At 37.9% G+C, this 22136-nt stretch overlaps 1 protein-coding gene across 3 annotated transcripts in view; it reads right to left on the reverse strand.

The window, feature by feature from the left end:
• The window catches only part of LOC121375124 (transient receptor potential cation channel subfamily A member 1-like), a 58035-nt gene that overhangs the window by 20532 nt on the left and 15367 nt on the right, over positions 1-22136 (reverse strand). For 2 of the 3 annotated variants that reach the window (XM_041502373.1, XM_041502371.1), the window contains exons 2-14: positions 20127-20283; positions 15670-15845; positions 14139-14246; positions 10397-10505; positions 9439-9584; positions 8351-8539; positions 7210-7407; positions 5208-5371; positions 3693-3857; positions 2450-2564; positions 1370-1536; positions 611-695; positions 196-255 (exon numbers count right to left, since the gene is read on the reverse strand). In XM_041502373.1, the coding sequence (XP_041358307.1) occupies positions 196-255; positions 611-695; positions 1370-1536; positions 2450-2564; positions 3693-3857; positions 5208-5371; positions 7210-7407; positions 8351-8539; positions 9439-9584; positions 10397-10505; positions 14139-14246; positions 15670-15845; positions 20127-20283 (1839 nt within the window). Of the gene's footprint in view, positions 1-195; positions 256-610; positions 696-1369; positions 1537-2449; positions 2565-3692; positions 3858-5207; positions 5372-7209; positions 7408-8350; positions 8540-9438; positions 9585-10396; positions 10506-14138; positions 14247-15669; positions 15846-16473; positions 16577-20126; positions 20284-22136 lie in introns of those variants that run through there. The other variant, XM_041502374.1, reaches the window with a different exon arrangement.

The following is a 22136-nucleotide window of genomic DNA, read 5'->3' on the forward strand; positions in this document are numbered from 1 at the left end:
AGGTGTTGGAGCGAAACCTGTTTTAGTCTTACATGCGTGTAACTACACATATTTAGAATGCTCAAATATCTGCATTTAAGTAAAGAAAAAAGACTTTGTAAAATCAGCTCTAAGGTTTTATAAGCACAGGCCCATTCTATTCCAATTTTGTCTGAGCTACAACTATATTGTGTTTAGAAAAATGTGCATCCATACGTAGTAATCTTTGCTCTGTGTGTCGTGGACGGATTGGCTTTGGCAGCGGTCAAGAACAGCCTGCAATAAAGAATATGTGCATTGCTTATAAAAATGTTTTCACTCTAAAATGTGAAAAGAATCTGTAATGAAGGATAAATGCTAAAAAGTATTTTGTTTTCAACCATGGTATTTATTTCAATGTATTTTATCTGAAATGGGTAAAGAAAAAAGTATTTTGTAATTATCACCTGTATCATCTTTTTTACTCAAATTATCCCTTCTATCTCAGTTCCTACGAGTACTTCAAAAATAGCTTGAACGAAATAACTGTCACAACTATTGTTGAAATTAATAACGTATGTTCTTAAGAATAATTTACAAAGGACATGTCAACCCACTGTATTAGAATACCAAACATCTTATTTCACCTTACCATGCAGACTTCTGGTAACTGCTTAATGAGTCCCAGCATAGGACACCCGTAAGGTCCAGAGCATGTATTCATAACATCTTCCCATCTGTGAAACAAAATTATACAAGCCGTAATAATTATACAAGAATCATATGTCAGTCACCAAATAATTGTCATTTAAAATGTGCTGAGGTGTCGTTAAACAAAATATTGCTTGCCTGTCTGTTCGTGGATTTTGTGTACAGAAGTCACTAGCAGAGTCTGATAATCAGACCATGCACCGACAAGATTATTTGGGCTTAATGCTCAAACGTAGAGACACAAAAAACGTCTGTGATATTATATTAATCATGACGTTAGTTTAGACTAATGTTGAGTGTAGTTATTGTAACGTTCACACAATAGTAATGGAGTCCATTATTCAATGTTTAATGTGTATACTATTATTACAAGCTTCCAGTGAATACATAATTGATTCTCTGTAATTTATTGCCTACATTTCATTTTTATTTATTATTTTTTACTTTATTTTTAAAAACCCGGAAATGGTCGTATAGTGAACACAAAACGAAACCCAAGTCAGGTGTACGGTTGTTTTTTAATGTAATTAGAAACGTTTACCTGATTACAAACTTTATGTTGACAAATGATACAAGGAATATCATCTTTTAATTCTTCCGAATCTCAATATGTTTTAATCCCTTCTTTAAAAACAAACCTTAATGTTACAGCTGAAAATTATATTTGCGTTTTGTTTTGGTGATCACTATATTATGTTACCTCTCATGGTCAATAACCGCTAGAGCAACCTCTGTCTGCTGTTTTTCTAAAATGTAATCGAAAAATGATCTGTTGTCATTGTTTTTGGTAATAGTAGCTCCAAGGGTCAACAAAAGTGTCACAGCATTCGCCTGTCCATTTGTGGCGGCGGCATGTAAAGCTGTTTCCTATAAAATGACAATATGCATGCTAACAATACAATTTCTGATACGAATAAATCAAAACTACAAAACAACGCTTGAAACGTCGCTTCTTTAGGAAGTCTAAGAACCGGGCGTTCTTTGTTTGTACAATGCATTTAACACATTTTATAAGAAGATGAAATGATATAATGTAGATAATTTGTTCCCATAAATATGTTGACCAGTATAAATACACGGATAGGAAGAAATAAGGGAACACACAAATAGTAACAGAAATATTGACTGCAACCAAAACCCCATCCAGATTGTCCGAAAGTTAACAGAGTTACTGGCAGTTGATCTCACAGTACTGACATCCAGTCCCACATTACATCTCTGTGTTGTATACAGTTATAACCACTCTGGTGGTGATTTAAATCTGAATGAAAAAGCCGTAATACATGGTTAGGGGCGTATATATGTACAATGAAGAGTCGAATGGCATTTGACAAAATAGTTGTAGATTCCGTGATACTCTATCAAGTGCACCATAGTTTGACATCCAATAACCGATGTATTTTTTGTGCTGGGGTGTCGTTAAACATTCGTTTATTCATTCTATATATATAAGAGGACAGCCACTCCCGAGGAGATCCTTTACTAGTTAGAGATTGCATCATTAATGCTCCGCCATAAAGAGGACTGCCAGTCCCAGACTAGTTTACTAAATGAAAACTGGCACTGGATTCCCCGTATTTATTTATATCAGTATATATAAAAAGCCAAATACATTAATCATACAATTCCTGAACGAGTTGGAAAGGTTTTTCCAAACAAAGTTATCAATAAATTACTCGTTTGACTCAAGGGTGACTTAAACCTTTAGTCCCTAATATAAGCTAATATGGCACCAGTGGAGACATACCCATTACTTGTGAATTGTAATGAAGATACTTACTCCGTTCACGTTGGCTGCGTTCAAGAGGTTGTAATGGACGCTCACTAACAGACGGATGCTCCGGGTATAACCATTCTTGGCCGCGTAATGCAGGGCATTGTTGCTTTCGTAATCTCTGAAAAACATGTTTGGTTTTATCAATTTAACAACTTGTTACAGTCGATATATGTAAAGCAAATCGGAGGGGATGGGGAGGGGGATCCTAACACACGTTTCCTTGTTATTGTGTTCAGAAGGCTGGAAATGCAAGATTCTAGATTGGGGGAAACACACTATTACTTTAATCCGATAATAATTGTAATACTGAATGCAACCTTCAAAACAATGTTCTATTTTTATTTTAATTCAACTTATTTTCGTGCTTATATCCAATTAAGGTTCAAGGACGCTGTCCTGGGCACACACCTCAGCTATATGGGCTGTCTGTCCAGGACAGTGTTAGTTGTTAATTGTTAGTGGTTAGTGAGAGAGAAGAGGGTGTAGTGGCCTAAGAGAAGAGGGTGTAGTGGCTTTACACCTACCCATTGAGTCGTTAAAACACGCTCTGGGTGGGAGTCGGTACAGGGCTGCGAACCCTGTACTTACCAGCCTTACCAGTACTTACCAATGGCTTAACCACGATGCCACCGAGGCTGGTACGATGTTCCAAATCGAGTTGTACATCAATAAAAGGGAAATAACTCCAGTAACTTTAAATGTCAGGGCCAGACGTGTTCACGTATTAATAATAAACTTGAAAATAAATAGTTATTTGTATTATTAATGTGTGTGTTATGAATAACTAAGTGTATTAGTGTATAGTGATAAATTATGAAAAATTACTATATATTTGGCCTAGGCTGTTTGCGGACGTTCACAATTATCAAAAGTGTACAAACTATATTCTGGGTGGGAGGATGTGGGTGAATGTCAGTATACGCTTGCAAAATAAATTAAAATAGTCCTTATAAAAATAAACATGTTTTAAAAATTAAATTATAAAAATATTCCTTATAAAAATCAAAATGTTTTGTTTTCTCTTAGAGTGGGTCATAAAATAATTACGGTCTCTACCCTCGTGAAAACATTAATAATTCTGATTTTGTCTTTGTTCTGCATTTATTCATAAACGTTTTATATAATACAATTAAACCTAATAATATATTATGATCATATACCTTTATACACATCTAAATGCACTGTTTATTATAACGCTCGACTATGAGAGCTAAAGGGCTCCGTTCGGCTTTAATGATGAACATACTTAGCAAACACTGCGCCTTTCTTCATGAGGAGACTGATGATCTTGGTGTTGCCATTCATTGACGCGATGTGGACAGCTGTTCTACCCTTGCCATCAGTTTCGTTGATAATATTTGGACCCTGGTCAGTCTCCAGTAGACGTTTACATGTGTTGAATCGACCATACCTGAAATACAAATACAATTTTGGTGATACCAAGGAACAAAACGAATCGAATAGAATGTTTAACGACACCCCGCAACAAATTACACATCTGCTAGTGGAAAGGAAAGGGAAGGAAGGAAATGTTTTATTTAACGACGCACTCAACACATTTTATTTACAGTTATGTGGCGTCAGTCGGCTATTGGGTGTCAGTGAACAAAACGGACTACGTTATCGTAGCAAACTAAGGTTACTTTTCCATTGTTTTTATCCATTGTTAATAAGGATGATATGCTCACTTTGATACTCGGTCATGTTGGCATCATTAACAATGAAAATGCAGATTGTGCCCAGTCTGCTATGAATTTATCCTACAGTGGTTTTAAACATCGTATGAACCATTTATATTTTCAACTTCGCAGAATGATTGGAACGACGTAATTGCGACCAAGCGTTATTTTGACAAGCTATTCCTGGGGTAGTGGCAGTTCTATCACAGGCAGTGCGGGAATAATAAGTGGTTTTGTGTCGTGCTTGCATTGGCCATACTCATTTAACTATTTCATATATCCTAAAACTGGATCCTCCTCTTCAGTGTGAGCACTGCCCAATGTACCTGAAACTGGATCCTCCTCCTCAGTGTGAGCATTGCCCAATGTACCTAAAACTGGATCCTCCTCCTCAGTGTGAGCACTGACCAATGTACCTAAAACTGGATCATCATCCTCAGTGTGAACACTGCCCAATGTACCTGAAACTGGATCCTCCTCCTCCGTATGAGCACTGCCCAATGTATATTGACTATGCACCACATTTAGATGGAATATAGTCACCTGGTGCCAGTGAGGAAATATATATTCGGTAAAGGATATATGGTGGAATCTTTTAATTTCTACCCAGAATTAATTTTAAAGTTTTAAAAACATTAGAGATTCTATACCAAATGTACCGATATCTATATTTTGCACTGCTCTGTACACTGTGTTTTCAGATGATTATATTATTTTCATTTTAATGTAATTAATTATTTTGATATATTGATCTTTGTTTGACACCCAGTAGCCGATAGATACGTTTGTGCTGGAGTGTGTTAAACATTCGTTCCTTCGTGTTTGTTTGTGTTTTGTTTGTTTGATGGTTTATTTGGAGGGGGGGGGGGGGGGGTTGAGAGCGGGGTTGATTGAATGTTTTGGGTTTAATATTTTAAGTATATGAACAGGATTAAATACCAAAACATTGAACATATAACATTAAATTTGCTTTTGTTTGTAATAAACTATAAAAGGTACTAACAACCAGTGCATAAATATTCAAGACATTGTTAGAGTAGTTTGAAAATATAAATTGAAATGGTTTATGTTTGAAAACATACTTGGCTGCAAAATGGAATGGACTCTGTTTTTCGCTGTTCTTCACGTTGATGATAGCGCCCATCTTCAGCAGCTCGTCGATGGCCGTGAGATTACCTTCCTTACACGCGTAGTGGAGCGGCGTGCAGCCGTAGTCGTCCTTCTCATCCAAGTGACTCTTCACAAGCTGCAGGACACAATCACACTATATTGTCACCTAGTGGTGGCAATTGGTTGGGTTTTCATCTTTTGATAATTGGTTGGTTAAACCAGCCAAACATCGATTATAATCGGTTGTCGATATTTTAAACCTTGTTTTACTCAAGGTTAAAAATATGTAAGTTTGTATGCTTACTGGCATCACTGAAGTGTGTTGTTACTCAAGGTATCTAATGGATACAAAATATAAGAATAAAAGTACTGTACGTGTAAAATTGTCACTTAAAGTTAAGGAAAAAACTTAAAGGCGAACGTTGCGACCTTTAAAAACTAAACCGGTTGTTATAAAATAAAGATCATTGGTGAAATGCACGGATCTCGCAAGTTGAAAATCAAACGCTCAATTACCCAACTCGACTTTATCCTTCGTCAAATAAATTTAAGATGAATTAATACAAATTTGATATAACTAGTTTTATTGTAGGGTATAATGTATATTATGTATTTCTGCAAAATGGTAACGCTGTATAAACACTGCATTTCACAGATCAATCCGCAAATAATAGAGTTGCAATTTGTAGTTACCGTTTTTATAGAAAACATTTGGGTCACTTCGGCAATTTCCGTAGCATAAGGTATATGTATGTTTGTTTACAATCGATTACCAGAAATTATAATCGATTATTTGGAATTTGGATTTAATCAACCAATTCCAATTAATCGGACCACTACTGTCACCAGAGCTGCTTCATATGCTAGAGTTATAATGTACTATATCTCGCCGTTTAAGGTAGTACTAAACCAAATAACTTCCGGCTGGGTCAAAGTTCGAGGTGCACCCAACTTTAAAGAAGTGAACACCACAAGGCCTGTGATTGGTGATAAATGTGAGTGTGTTGGTTGTAAAAAACTTGTTTGATCTGGGTAAAAAATGTATGCAATTTTATTTCATCTAGTTCCACTGTGTCAAGTAGCGTTGTGTTTGAAACATGTATGGGGTACCTGTAAAAAACAGTACTAAAATTTTTTGCGGAACTAGGGTAGTCATAGACGCTACCCGTTATCTCAGAAATAAGCAGCTTGACCCCCATTTTTTTCTGATTCACTTTAAGGGTGAGGGGTGGTAGTATTTATATCCGTGGCGTTTATGTCGATTGATACGCTGCAGGTAGGAGTTTTGGCCACATATGTTACTATTGTCGTCTATGGGATTTGATTTGGTAGCATACACCTTAAGGAGAGCTGTCACTCCCGCTCGCCACTACACCCCTGAAACTAGTTCAAGGAGAGTAGTGTTTAGCTCCTTTCAGCAAGTGAATGTATAAGGTATTAATATGATAATTTATTGAATGGCTTGCAAATAATCACTCCCTTAAGTTTGTTCCAGGTCAAGGTCTGATTTTGATTTTTATTCTCTCCAAGTAGAATTAATTCGGCATCGGAAGAAAAAACCCATATAAAAACAAGTATGAGAACAGTTCTCAAGCAACAGTGGAACAAAATAATTTGAATGTTTTTTGGCTGGCAGTCTCAAAACGATGTATGATTTTCAAAACGTTATTAGCTGATCAAAATTGTATATCTGCACAAGGCAGAGTCGAAAGGGTGTTCGATAAAGACGTGATTGCTTCCATGATTCACTATCAGGAACTCGTCCTGATATTGTTTAAAATATTATTTTCAGTTTTTTTATTTTCAAAACGAAAAAGATTAGTATTGATAACCCTGTTCATGTATTACATTGGAAATATTTGTAGTTGTTTTAAAGATGCCAGAGTAACAGCAGCATTTTTAAAGACATCTGTGTATCAGTTATGACCCGAAATAGACATTATTACTACTAAAAACAATGTGTAAATTACATACCTGTACAAACTCTGAAAAATGACTTAGTTGGCCACCAAACTTAATGGCTATATGTAGAAAGTTTCGGTTGTGTTCGTCTTTCACGCATATGTCTGCGTTGTGCTCCAACAAGCACTTCGCCGTCTGCCACCCTCCCTTCGACGCCGACAGCAACAACGGCGTGCGGTCTTGGCAGTCTTTGGCATTCACGTCAGCTCCCTGAAAATTTGAGAAAGCAATTTTACTAATCAATCAATATATCAAAGAGTGGAACGATTGGAATGATGTAGTATATTATTTGTGTATATATGGCCAGTTGCCCTGTTTTCGTGAGGTTACCTGTTTCGGTGGTTGTGTCGTTTTTTGCGCAGTGATACGTACATTTAAATAGTTTTGACAAATTTTGACTTTTGCATGGAGAAGGTAAACAAATGTCTGGTATATTCACAGAAATGTTCGTAAAAATAAAATTAAACGAGCAAAGAAAGCAATATTGAACTTTACCTCACTCATAAACGCGGCATATTTCTTAATATATTTTTCTATGATTTTCAAAGACTGTAATTTGAAAGAAAACTTAATTATAAAAAGTATTTCTGTCTGTTCTCAACTGTACTGGTATTAAGTCACAGGGCATACCTACTCCATCTAGGGCCCCTCCACATGAAGCTATTTTAGCGCTAATGCCACCTTAAGTGCATACAGTAGTTATGCACTTCGGGTAATCCTAGCGCTCAGATTGCTTCGTGGAACGGAAAGAAAAGAAAGAAATGTTTTATTTAACGACGCACTCAACACATTTTATTTACAGTTATATAACGTCAGACATATGGTTAAGGACCACACAGATATTGAGAGTGGACACACGCTGTCGCCACTTCACGGGCTACTCTTTTCGATTAGCAGCAAGGAATTATTTATATGCACCATCCAACAGACAGGGTAGTACATACCACGGTCTTTGATATACCAGTCGTCGTGCACTGGCTGGAACGAGAAATAGCCCAATGGGCCCACCGACGGGGATCGATCCCAACGGAGCCCAGGACAAAGATACAACGATAGGTCTTTTATCGATGGACAATGGAAATCCTAAGAGTTACTGTCTCAATATTTTCAAATTTGTCGGCACCACCGATTCAGTCGGTGTGTTTTGACTTACTTTCTCCAGCAGGTACGTCACGACAGCGACGTGGTTAAACAGCGCAGCACGGTGTAGCGGCGTCATGCCGCAGCTGTCGGCGATGTGCACAGCCTTTTCAAATTTGTCCGGCTGCGAGTTGTACATGAGATGAAGCATGTCGAGATTTCCCTGAAGACAGGCGAAATGGACCGGTGTCGCCTGGTCGTCCTGCAATCAGAGACGTGTAAGTTCATTCTAAAATGTCTATAGTACAAAGACTTGGTCCCATACTAGGCTGTCGGTTAGGTATCGATGAACACCATTTATTTCCGCAAGCATACAGATATGTATACTGAACGTCAAACAAAACTATAAACTTTTATAAAATGCCATATTTTCTACAAGTTTTTACAAATTCTGTACATCTTCTGCTGTTTCATTCTTCCAATATGATCGCCCAAGAACAGCTGCAATCAGTCAGACGTTGCATGGCTGGTCCGAAAAAAATGGTCACGTGCACGAAAACAAAATCACGTGCACGATTAAATTGAAATATGCAAGTGGTTACTTCATACTGAATCAAGCGCTGAATGGTAGCCACTGAAAAACGTATCGGACATTGAAAAATGTTGAATGTCTAGGTTCAAACAAATTCAACGCAAACATGGGCAAGTTTCAATTAGTTTCGAGTGTCAATCCAATGAACATAGAGTGTGCAGCAGGGTGAGATATAACCAACAATCACACACGTGCTTCCTTTGCAAAGATCGCTGGGACGTGAAAGACAAACTTTACTATCAAATGTGGTTCAGTATTTACGTTAACTCCATACTGTGACATCTAACAGCATTATTTTTATCTAAAGGCGGACAAACACATTATGAAAGACACCAACGCGTCTGTTCAACTTGGTTATGACGCCGTACATATGCTCTGTTACCTACAATTTCCAACTGAGGATTTAGATTTGTCAAACATCTTACAACTTTACAGTTTGTGTTTTTGCCCCCCCCCCCCCCCCCCCCACCTCACCCCAGTATGAGTAAATGGTGTTTTTAATTTTAAAATGCAATGACATGATTTTATGGTGAGATAGAAGATGTGGTGTGTACATTATTTATATTTACCTGTTGAGCATTCACGGGTGCACCTGCTTTGAGACACATTTCCACGGCTTTAATGTTGCCGCCGTTTACGGCCGAGTGGAGAGGTATGTTGTTCTCCATGTCTTTCCATAACAATATTTCCGCTGGTGTATAACCACTAGTTTCCGCTAAATGAAGAACACACAAAAAAGCAAGTCAAGATTTCACAAATTAACAATAATCAATTAAATAATCCCAACGTGCATATTGGTAATGTCATACAGTATAGGACGAAACACGCCCCATTACTCGTTTTACTCTATGATGAATTAATTCAAGAAACGTCTTTGATTTTCTTTGTCAACGAGATATCGTTAATTGTCTGAATGCAATATGTTTCGTTGCAATTGTGTTGCAATTCAGAAGCTTCCTACTAGTGTTTTACCCTTTGTGGACAGATATGACAAACGTGGCAATAACTAACATATCACCGAAATACGATTACACTGTATGGTGTATTGTAAATCATTAAATCAAGTATACCCGAGGTTGCAGCTTTAATAGCGTAAATTTGATTGATGATTCACAAGACTATACTAAAATAAAATCACCTGATAGTCTTTCTAGAATAGCCAACACAAAGCCCGGGCTTTATGAGGATTGTGTTGCTGTTTTGATGTTGTTTTATGAAACTGTTTTGATGTTGTTTTATGAAATGCAGGTTTAATGTCTTTTGTATCGTCACTATGTGGTCCCTCTGATCAAGTGAATCATTACGTTTTAGACATTATTATTCACACGGGTATATTAAATGTGAACCAACTGTGTTCAAAAAAGCATATTTGTTTAGATGGAGACTGTCAATACAATATTGACTTGATGTTTTTTTTTAAAAAGAAAACAATTGAAGGTCACCGTAACATATGGTCACACCATGCATGTTAGCAGGTCAATGATGTGTGCAAGTACTGAAGGGAATAAGGCAAAGGCGGACACGTACAATAGTTAATCAGGACTTCTAGAGTCTTCGACGATGCTGATTTGGCCGCGGCGTGGATGGCGTAGAACCCGAAATCACACTTGATACAGGGCTTGGCACCATATTGTAGCTGGGAAAACAAAACATATTATGTGCATCAATAAGACCGTAATCCATAAAGCCATTAACACTCGTATTTTCTCTGTAGCCATGTGTTCAAACGTGGTCGCGCTTCGAATATTTACAAGCTATTAAGCATGCGCTATTTATGTTCCGTCTGAGTTGATAATTAATTTAGATCCAATACAAACCCTAGAATGTTCTCGAAATAGGATATGTGTTCTGCTTGTAGTGTTTAATACGTGTTGTAATACGTGATACGAGTCAACGCGCTACAAAAACGAGAATCCAAAAACAAATGTCACGTTCAATTTCCAACAAGCTGTAAGTAAATAAGTCGCTTTAATGATGTCTAGGACATTAATTGCTATTTACAGTGACCATTGTCACAAAAATACCTCAGTTCTATGGCGTGCTTAATGTTTTGACGGGGTTTGGATATTGTAATTGCTTTTATTTTACAATAAAAATATAAGACACTCTTTGGTGTATTTAAAGTATTTGTCTTTTTAATTGTTCTTTTAAATGTTCTTTTTTAACTGACTTAGTCAATAAAAATCATTTATTAATTCAGTTAGTGCATCATGTATTCTGATTTATCATTTTCTGTAACCATGCAGAAAGAAAGAAACAGACAGAATGAGAAAGCAGTTCGACTTGCGCAATTGGTCCTCAGTCACAGTCTACGAATTGTCGAGCATTTTAAATGTTTCATTTAAATATCCATTTGGGTACATTAACTAGCTATTGGTAACTAGAATTCAACCATAAAACGTGTACGCCTCAAGAGTATCGACCAGGAAGTCATAAACCTAAACATTTCGTCAGTGAAACAAACAAATCCCTGATCTGATGTGCGAATAAAACGTATCACTTAGGGATCATCAAATTTACCTTTCGCTTCCACCTTTTATTTACTATATGGAATCATTGTGTTCGTAAGCCATTATTTGCTGATCCTTGAGAACCCTTTTAACTAAACGGATCTGACGAGTTCACACCGAGTTTATGTCACCATGTTCCTCAAGCTAGAGGGAAGAAAACATGCGCTCGATTAGAAATCTGCCTCGATTACATTGGAGGAGGCACGATCTAGATTAGTCGGTAAGAGTTCTCGGCTGAGGTGGTTGTCTTGTGGGATCGAAACATCTCAGTGGACCAATTTTCTGACTGTGTTTTCCCATCCCAACCAGTGTCTCACGACTGGTATATGAAAGGTCATGGTATGTGATGCCCTGTTTGTGGGAAAGTACATATATAAAAGATCCTTGGTTTGCCATCAAAAAGCCGATGACTAATAGATCAATGTGCCCTGGTGGTTTTGTTAAACAAAACAAACTTTAATTAAAGTTTCCATCAAGGTAGTTCATATATTAAATTTATAACAGTGTTACCATGATACTGTGTTAGTACGATTTGACTTCATTTTAGTCTCGCCCTTGCGATTTTAAGCGGCAGTATCCGGAATATTTTTTATTATTTAAGCATATAGAACAGAAAATCCAATTACGTTTGGTGCATAATATGACGCCACACTCCGCATTGGTTTTACTACGCTGGCTTATCCAGGTCAAAAACAAAGCCAGTATTTTGAAAGTGGGACACTTTTGACGGGCTCCTACCGATCTCGGTTTTCAATGGAATTGCCCAACAAGAGATCACGTGAGATTTCGCAATTTTTGAACAAATTTAATTGTCTTGATTGAGGGGTCGTTTCATATCTCCAAAACATATTTATATCCATAGAGGTATGGTACAACGCCTTTCTAGGGGTCGGTGGGTGGGGGATTTGCCTTGAAATTTTGATAGTGGCCAGCTGTTAGCATACGCGTTACATGTAAGGGGGTGTTACTAATTACGTAACGCTCTAGGGGTAGAGGAAGAGGGTACTGTGTTCGATTTACGTAACATTTTTCAAGACTATGTGTTATTTTTATTCATTACTTAGACCTAAAAAGGTGTTTTCTGGAAATGCGCGGTCAGTCTAGGATCGATCCCCATCGATGGGTATATAAAAGACCATGGTATGTGATATCCTGTCTGTGGGATGGTACATATAAACGATCCCTTGCTAAAAATGTAGCGGGTTTCCAAGGCGCGTGTGCAGGGATTTCAGCGGGGTTGAGGTTATAGACTGTGTTGAGCGAAGTTTATAATGGGGCCATGCTCCCCCAGAAAGTACATTTCAAATTTTTTTAAGCTTGAGCAAGTAAGGGTTTCGACCTCCAATACCCTCTCCCTGCACATGCATCCGATTCCTCTCTAAGATTACCAAATGTTAGACATCCAACAGCAGATGGAAGGAAGGATAGGATATGTTTTATTTAACGACGCACTCAACACATTTTAATGATTAAATCAATATGCTCTAATTTTGATGTCGTTAAACAACTCCCCCCCCCCCCCCCCCGCCCCTAACTTTACCCTTTCCAAACGAAAGAATATTTATTTGAATTTGTCGATTTTAACACGTAAAATTAAGAAGTGAAAACCTTCATTGTCTACTTCAGTATATTTTATTTTTAAAATATATACATGATTAATGCGTTACTAGTATACAAACTAAACTTTGAAAGTTCTACTAACACTTTATAAAATATTAATTCTGAAATAGGAAGGTACGATTGTCGATAATACGTTGTCAAGATCAAACTAGTTTTAACGAAACTCTAGTACCGTATCCTCAACCGAACGTTCTTCGTACAGCGCAAGATTTCTCTTTTAATTTTTTGAGACGAACCCTACAATTTGAAATCGGCAAACGCATGTGTTAACTAAACTGACAACAGGCTGTCGTTTGTGCTTTGTTGAGCAATGGCGGCACATGTGACGAATCAAGCATATACTTTTGACGATATCCATTCATAGCGAACACACACGAGTTTTTTAAAAGTGCATTTGAGCTTGTATGTCATATTTGTACATGATGTTATAATATGGTAACCAGAGACGGTAACATTAATACGACGGTGGCGTTGGCGTTAATGTTTAACGTTAAAGTTTCGTGTTTATATCAATTTCTCACAAACAAGTCCCAGGTCAATGAAACTTGGTTTATAGCTGCACCCATGGGTGTTCATCATAGTACACTGAAAACATTTGTTTAGCGAGATATTTAATTTTGTGAAAATGTTAATGTCTAATGTCCTATTAGCTGACCAAACAGCCACACACACCCAACGACCGGCGCATTTCAAACTTGAAAGTCAAAATAAATATACCGCATGCTATTTACAGAATTGTGTCATAATTGGGTATTGTTAGTATTATTCAGACATTACATATCATATAAACAAGTGTTGCAGGTCCATAGTGAAAGTGTTTTGTTTAAAGACACCACTAGAGCATACTAATTTATTTATCATTGGCTATTGGATGTCGAACATTTGGTCATATTGACATATAGTCTCAGAGAGGAAACCCGCTACAGTTTCCCAATAGTAGCAAGGGATCTTTTATATGCACAGACATGATAGCACATACCACGGCTTTTGATATACTAGTCGTAGTGCACTGGATAGAGCGAGAAATAGCCCAACCGACGGCGATCGATCCTAAACCGACCGCGCATCAGCGAGCGCTTTACCGCTGGGCTGCGTCCTCCTCCCCTCCCCGATTTAAAGTAAAATGCAAAACAACACACCAGAATCTCTGCACATTTGTCGTGGTCGGTGACAGCGCAGTAGTGGAGAGGTGTGAAGCCACTCTCACCGGCCTGGTTCACATCCACCTGGTCATGCTGAAGTAGAGCCTTCAAAAAACAACATCAGGTTGTTTTATTTATTGGAGAAAATACGGTTTAACACATTCTGATATATATATTTCAAAACGTTTTATGGTACATACAATACATCGCTGAACAAGATGATGGCTGATGCTGTTTCATATTTTGAACTTGAGTGCATGTCATCACAGCTGTACTGATTCTAGTGAGCTCTGTCCGGCGCTATTTTTGATTTAGTAAATTAGTCTGAGAGTGGCAGTCATTTTTTGTGGCGGTGCCAGAGAGGTGCAATTTCCAGTAACGGTTCTCCTTGGGAGTGGCTGTCCTTCTATAGACAAAGCTCTAGATAGAGATTCACGGAACAAACGACTATTATGCTTGGAAAAACTCTTGGCGGAACCACCGCTGGTATCATATGAAGATTGCTAGTGTGTCTCAGGATTATGAAATGTTTGATAACCAGTAGCCGATGGTTAACTGCATAATGTACTTTAAAATTCGATTTATTTGCTTCTGACTTCGTTTTGATTTTTGTTGTTGTTGTTGTTGTTGTTGTTGTGTTGTAAGTACATTCATGATTATCATGTCCAGTCAAAATGACAACTGTGAACATAAAGTAAAGTTTGTTTTATTTAACGACGCCACTAGAGCACATTGATTTTTTATCTTATCATCGGCTATTGGACGTCAAACATATGGTCATTCTGACACTGTTTTTCAGAGGAAACCCGCTGTCGCCACATAGGCTACTCTTTTACGACAGGCAGCAAGGGATCTTTTATTTGCGCTTCCCACAGGCAGGATAGCAAAAACCATGGCCTTTGTTGAACCAGTTATGGATCACTGGTCGGTGCAAGTGGTTTACACCTACCCATTAAGCCTTGCGAAGCACTCACTCAGGGTTTGGAGTCGGTATCTGGATTAAAAATCCCATGCCTCGACTGGGATCCGAACCCAGTACCTACCAGCCTGTAGACCGATGGCCTGCCACGACGCCACCGAGGCCGGTACTGTGAACATAGTACCATATCATTCATGAAAAATAAAAATCATTTGATTGCTAGTGATGTACAGTGAAACATGTATGCAATTCCTTATTTATAAAGTTTCTCATTTATGCAGTTATTCATTTAAAAGTCAAATTAATATATTATTTCATTAATAACGTCTATCAAAATAATTGGCATTGAACAAACAAATAAAAAATAAAATAAAATAATAAGACAAGTGCATTTTCTATGAGCGGCATATGTTTATGTTGTTGATGACATGACATTGTTGTTGTTGTTTTGTAACCGCAGTTGCACCGTGCCCGAAATACGCAATAAACCAAACACGCAAAAGGACTCTACTGGTGTAATCAAAAAAAAAAACTTTAAAATTTATGGAATGGCTTTAATTTTACTTATAATTTTGTCATACCTCATCACTACATAATAAATGTGTGTACCTTTAAAGCATCAACGTTGCCAAGCGACACAGCCAAATGGATTGGTGCGTGTTTCTCGTTATTCAGAATGTCGGTGAGCGCGCCGTGGTCAATGAGGAAGTTGATGACGTTGATCTGTCCTTCTTCTACAGCGAGGTGCAGAGCCGTGTTCCCTTGTTTGTTTTTGATGTTGAAGTCTGTAAGGCAGAAGTTAAAGACACCATCTCGAGTTTACTGTTACTGTAAGATGTCTCCGACTAGCAGAACCCTTATGACAACTAAAGTTACACATTTAGTCAGGGAGCAAGTGTCATAAAATAAGCTCCCGTGGGAATTTGGTGATGAAAGCAAATCACCTGGTCAGATATCTTAGGTATATTGTATATTATCAAAAACACTTTGATGGCACTCTGAGAAATTGTTCAAATGGCAGCTATGGACGCCATTTTGAATATTTAATTAGGTGACAGTAATATTCCATCAAAGTGTGAATATTAATCAAATAAACAGTGTAAAATATGTAATCATATGTTTTTTATGTCGGGGAATTCATTTCTGGCATGCCTTTTGAGCTACCATGAACAAGTTTAGAAATATTTTACCCCCCCCCCCCCCCCCCCCCCCCCCCCCGGCTAAAAAAACGTTTTATAATATGAGTTATTGCAAGGATTTGGTAATGTGTGACATCACCAGTGGTGTATTTTATAAAAATAAGTTCATTATTGTTGACGTTCCTATTTGGAGATAATGCACCTTTAATAGAATCGAAGAAGGTTGTTTACATTTTTGTATGCATTAATGTTAATGACAGTTTAAATTACTCACAATTTATACGACGTATCATCGATTTGTTTAGCATTAATGGAAGTATTTATTACCACATGACAGGTGTTATCAGTTTCCAAGTGGAAATAAAATTAAAGATTAGAAATAGTAGCTCGTAACATGCATGTTATACGAAAATGGCGCTATTGCCTCGTTCTGAAATACTTCCCGTCATAAACAGCTGATTAGCAGATGACATCGACCTTGCAAAGGTAAAGAATGCTATTTTTAGCTAGAAAAGTATTTATGTGTTTTTAATATGAGAAATATTTGATAAAAGTTATAAGAATATGTAAAATTAAGTACAGCATAATATATATATATATATATATATATATATATATATATATATATATATATTGTAAACAATTCGTTAAGTACAGTTACCTAAAATAATATATGTGTGTGTATGTGTATATGTATGTATGTATGCATATTGCCAACGTCCCTAACTGCGTTATGTTTGCAACTCCATTCATTTTGTTTTCTCATGAATGGTTCAAGCAATCAACATCCGATTTGTTGTCATCTGCTAGTCGTTCATTTGTGAGGTTTTTCTTCACAGTTCAGGAACAGTTTCATTACCAATCAAGTTCAGACAAGTACGTATTTAAATACAAAACTTTACAAACCCCTAAAATCATTAATCTGACTGTCATTTTTGTTTATTCCTTAAAATGACCGATATCGGGTCCACATGACTCGTAGAAATTAACTTAAAATGGAGGACGATGAATTAACATTCGGTACGTGTCACATTAATGTAGTAGACACTAGTTTAAGCCGTGAAAATGGATACTAAGTTAGTTAATCTACAAACCTGTAACACTTTTGGGAAAAAAAAGGTGTGTTTTTTTTGTTTAACGAAACCACTAGAGCACATTGATTTATTAATCATTGACTATTGGATGTCAAACATATGGTCATTTTGACACAGTCATAGAGAGGAAACCCGCTACATTTTTTCCATTAGTAGCAATGGGTCTTTTATAAGCACCATCCCACAGACAGGATAGCACATACCACGGCATTTGATATATGGTGCACTGGCTGTGACGAGAAATAGCCCATTGGGCCAACCGACGGGGATCGATCCCAGACCGACCGCGCATCAAGCGAGCGCTTTACCACTGGGCTACGTCCCGCCCCTACATTTGAATAAAGTTACAATAAAGTTAAACAAGTCTCTGTGACGATGGAACGGGGAAATACCCTTAAAATATACTAGAGCTCGTCTTCATAACCGTTACTTCTCAAAGGTACGTGCATTTTTTTAAAAATATGAAAAATGCATTTCGTAGTATTAAAAATACCATGGGATGTATGGAATGGATAATTTAAACAATAAAATTTAAGCAATGTCTGATATCAAATTATCAGAAACAGGTCTAACATTGAAAAATATACCGTTGTGTTTAAAACCGGGGGTCTGTCACTTTAATATGACTGTCTACATCAGTTTTACTATTGCAATAGTATTGCGATAGTTAAAATACTATTGTGATAGTATAGCAATAGTGATAGTACTATTGCAATAGTATTGCGATAGTTAAAATACTATTGTGATAGTATAGCAATAGTGATAGTACTATTGCAATAGTATTGCAATAGTATCGTGAATTCTTAAATCGCTTGATAACAGTAATATGAAAAGATATTTCGCAAAACTATCTCAGTCTTCCAATATTTATGTGTTTATGTATTGATGTATGAATATCTATATATTGTATGTATGTCGAGAATGGCTGTTCCTTTCTTGCCTCGCAAATTGCCCCGTGTCGTTGCTGGGACTCGAACCTATGGCACCGAATTGCCCGCAAATTGCAGACTTGCCACGGTACCTTCTGATCTATTGAGGCATGCATGCATAAAAAGGATGCTCTTTAACTCAACCATATGCATGGGTCCTACAAGTTACGCGGTCGATCCCGCTTACGTGCATAAAACAGTGTGCAGACCTGGCATGTATGTGTGTATGTATGTATGTATTTAAGAATGAATGAACGCACTGGCTCAGGAATTTTTTAAAACTAAAAAATTGTTATTTTCTAATTTTGCCACAGGGATTCGAAATTGATTTTAAATTGACCGTTGTGATATACAAAATATAACTGTTTTTCGGTCTTGTTTTAAATTTATTTGGCTAGTACTATGTTTTGTTTACAGCCGGATACGATGTATTTGTTTTTAAAAAATTGTTAGGAAAGGGATAACAACAAACCAACCACTGAAAAATGGACTGGCTTAGAGGCTTAAGCGACGTGTAGTCGGGTGGAGACTAAGATATCCTTGAGACTTGGATTTTTTCTATATGCAATAACCGGACGTATGTATGTATGTATGTATGTATTTAAGAATGAATGAACGCACTGGCTCAGGAATTTTTTAAAACTAAAAAATTGTTATTTTCTAATTTTGCCACAGGGATTCGAAATTGATTTTAAATTGACCGTTGTGATATACAAAATATAACTGTTTTTCGGTCTTGTTTTAAATTTATTTGGCTAGTACTATGTTTTGTTTACAGCCGGATACGATGTATTTGTTTTTAAAAAATTGTTAGGAAAGGGATAACAACAAACCAACCACTGAAAAATGGACTGGCTTAGAGGCTTAAGCGACGTGTAGTCGGGTGGAGACTAAGATATCCTTGAGACTTGGATTTTTTCTATATGCAATAACCGGACGTATGTATGTATGTATGTACGTATGTATGTATGTATACATGTATGTATTGATGTATGTATGTATACATGTATGTATGTATGTATGTATACATGTATGTATGTATGTATACATGTATGTAGCCCAGTGGTAAAGCGTTCGCTTAATGCGCGGTCGGTTTGGGATCTATCCCCGTTGGTGGGCCCATTAAACTATTTCTCATTCCAGCAGTACACCATGGCTGGTATATCAAAAACCGTGGCATGTGCTTTCTTCTCTTTGGGATGGTGGTGCATATGTGGGATCCCTTGCAGCGTTGCGAAAATGTGGCGGGTTTCCTCTGATGACTGTGTGTCTGAGTTGCCAAACGTTTGACATCCAATAACCTATGATTAATTAATCAATGTGCTCCAGTGGTGTTATTAAAAAAGGTATGTAGGTAGGTAGGTAAGTAGGTGGGTAGGTAGGTAGGTAGGTATGTGTTTGTATGAGTATGTGTGCGCATGTACGTATGTTTGTGTTTGTATGTGTCTGTGTTTGTACTTAGTTATTTGTAATAATGTCACTAGGTAGTGAAATTATGCGTTGGTCGTAGACCATATTTCACTATGCATACTATCGAAACTATCGACAGTTGAGCAAACAATTGCAATAGTTATCGATAGTTGAATTAACTATCGAGGCACTGACTATCGCAACATATCGATAGTTCGATGTATTGTTACACCACTACTACAAGGTTATTTCGGTCGTCCAACTGTTTGTAGGATTTCAAATTGGACTTTTATCTCTCAGTAATTTCAAACATACCGAAAATATATCATGTTGGATATGGAGACAAGATTGTCAATTCGACTTCGCATGATAAACATGAATGCATTGACGACAACAAAAATGAAAAGGGGGGAATCAGAAACAAAACATCCAGTAATCAACAGACAAAAAATAAAATACTAAAACGATATTGAAAGTATATTTTCAGTGCTTACCGCCTCCATGCAGTGCAATAAATTCCAGAATGTTAAGTCTTCCTTTAATGGCTGCCAAGTGGACCGGGACCTGGCCATCACTGTTCTGGATGTACAGTCTCGAGGGATCTTCATTGTACAGACGGGCGAATTCCTTTAGGTCCCCAGTACCGGCAACCTGAGAAAAAAAAAACAACAACAAACTAATAATCACAATTATCATTTATCTACAGCCTCTGTATATACAGCTTTCTTTCAACGTAATTTATGTCCCACGGGTCATCTGCAAATGGTTAAATAGAGGTGTTACCAGGAATCAACTCTGCGATAAAGTCTGGTAGGTCTCATGATTAGAACCTGCTGTTCTTGAAACATTACACATGATCGTTTATAAACATTGTCAATTCTTACTGCTGGCTGTTACGTCCATGTATATGTTTGTTGGTTTGGTGGGGTGTTTGTTTCTTTTTACCTTTTTTTTCTTCTTCTTTTTTAAATCAACTTATTTTTGAAAGGGGTTGTTCGTTTATGTGTCTTGATCTGATGCACAGTAACAACTGATATATTATAAGTCGGCGAGTCCAGTTAATAATAGATGGGGGGTTTTCTTGTTGCTTATTGTATGTTTATTTGCGGGGGTTTACTTGTTTGGTTGTGTGTTTGTTGTAGTTGTTTTTTGTTGTTGTTGGGGTTTTTTTTGCTGTTTCTTGGTTGATGTTTGTTGTTGGTGTGTTTGTTGGGTGTTGTTGGTTTTTGTCGTTTGCTTTGTTTTGGGGGAGGGGCGATGATTCTATAGTCGTTTGTATGGGTTGGGGGGTTTTGTGTGTGTTGTTAAATCTTGTCGCAGTTGCAGCATGAGCGTTTTCAGGGTCGTGTGTATATCTCACATTTGGAATTAAATTATTATTTCACAATACATAACAAAAGGTTTGTCTAATATACCAAATACTTCTAAACGCCACCAGAAGCCAAATCACCCCAAATAATGCAGTGATCGCAGTTACATCCACTGTTTAGCTAATAGGTTACTCTTTCTTGTGTCAAAAAGAGGTACGTTTTCCGACACAACTTTAATTTGTTATCATTCAAGACAGTATGAATACATCATGTGGAGGGAACAGTTTATTGCATTCTACACTTATTCGTATTCTTAGTCATGTTTTCGATGCGAGAAGACGTTGTTTCGTGCGCTCTAGATCTCCATCACCCCCACCTCCACCTTCACCCCTTGGGGCAATGATCGCGTCTTACGGCAAACTGATAGAGTACAAGGTCGCGTACACTGGGTCACGGGCAAACTGTGACCCTAGTATACGGCGATCCCAAGAAAAGAAGGAGGACTGCATCCAGAAAGAGGCCGCGCGCGGCAGGGGCGGCACAAGGGGGATCAAAACCGGCAGCCCAACTGCCAGCGGCGGTTCCTTCTGCGTCGCTGCCCCCGGTGTCTCCGCGGGAGAAGCAACCTGTTGAGACGGCCCGTCTAGCGGCCGTTGGAAAACGGAAAGCTACCACTCCACCAGCTGAACAACAAGACAGGGACACGCCTCCCCCACCACAGCAGGCAGCGAGGGATCCTTCAACCCGTCGGTTCCTGCAGACAGCCAAGCTGCGTCACCCCTTCCAGAATTATCTCATTACAGATACCGACGACGTGTCAGAGTTACTACGCGATCTACCCTACTCTTCCTGGGTCTGGGACAACTGGAATTATGTTGACGTTCCGCCATGAGGGAATCTTCAGACAGGGCCTGCTAGTAGCCGAAATGGACAACGCTGCCATCCACAGGATCACGAACATTCTCTTTGGCAAGTCATACACCTTTGTAGCGAAGCACCTAGCGAAATGGAGCTAACACCTTTCACACGTCGTATTCCAGGACCTCCTAGACTCGCCGTAGACACCAAGAACTCCCCTACCAACCCTCCTGCCAACATCCTCTTCCTCAGTGGTTATGGATTTTTTTGTCAGACTTTAAACGTTTTGGCCGCCATCTTCAAAACTTTTTGTTTGCATATAGTCTGTCACCCTTT

This window comes from Gigantopelta aegis, chromosome 6, assembly GCF_016097555.1.
Source record: "Gigantopelta aegis isolate Gae_Host chromosome 6, Gae_host_genome, whole genome shotgun sequence".
Taxonomy (NCBI): Eukaryota; Metazoa; Mollusca; class Gastropoda; order Neomphalida; family Peltospiridae; genus Gigantopelta; species Gigantopelta aegis.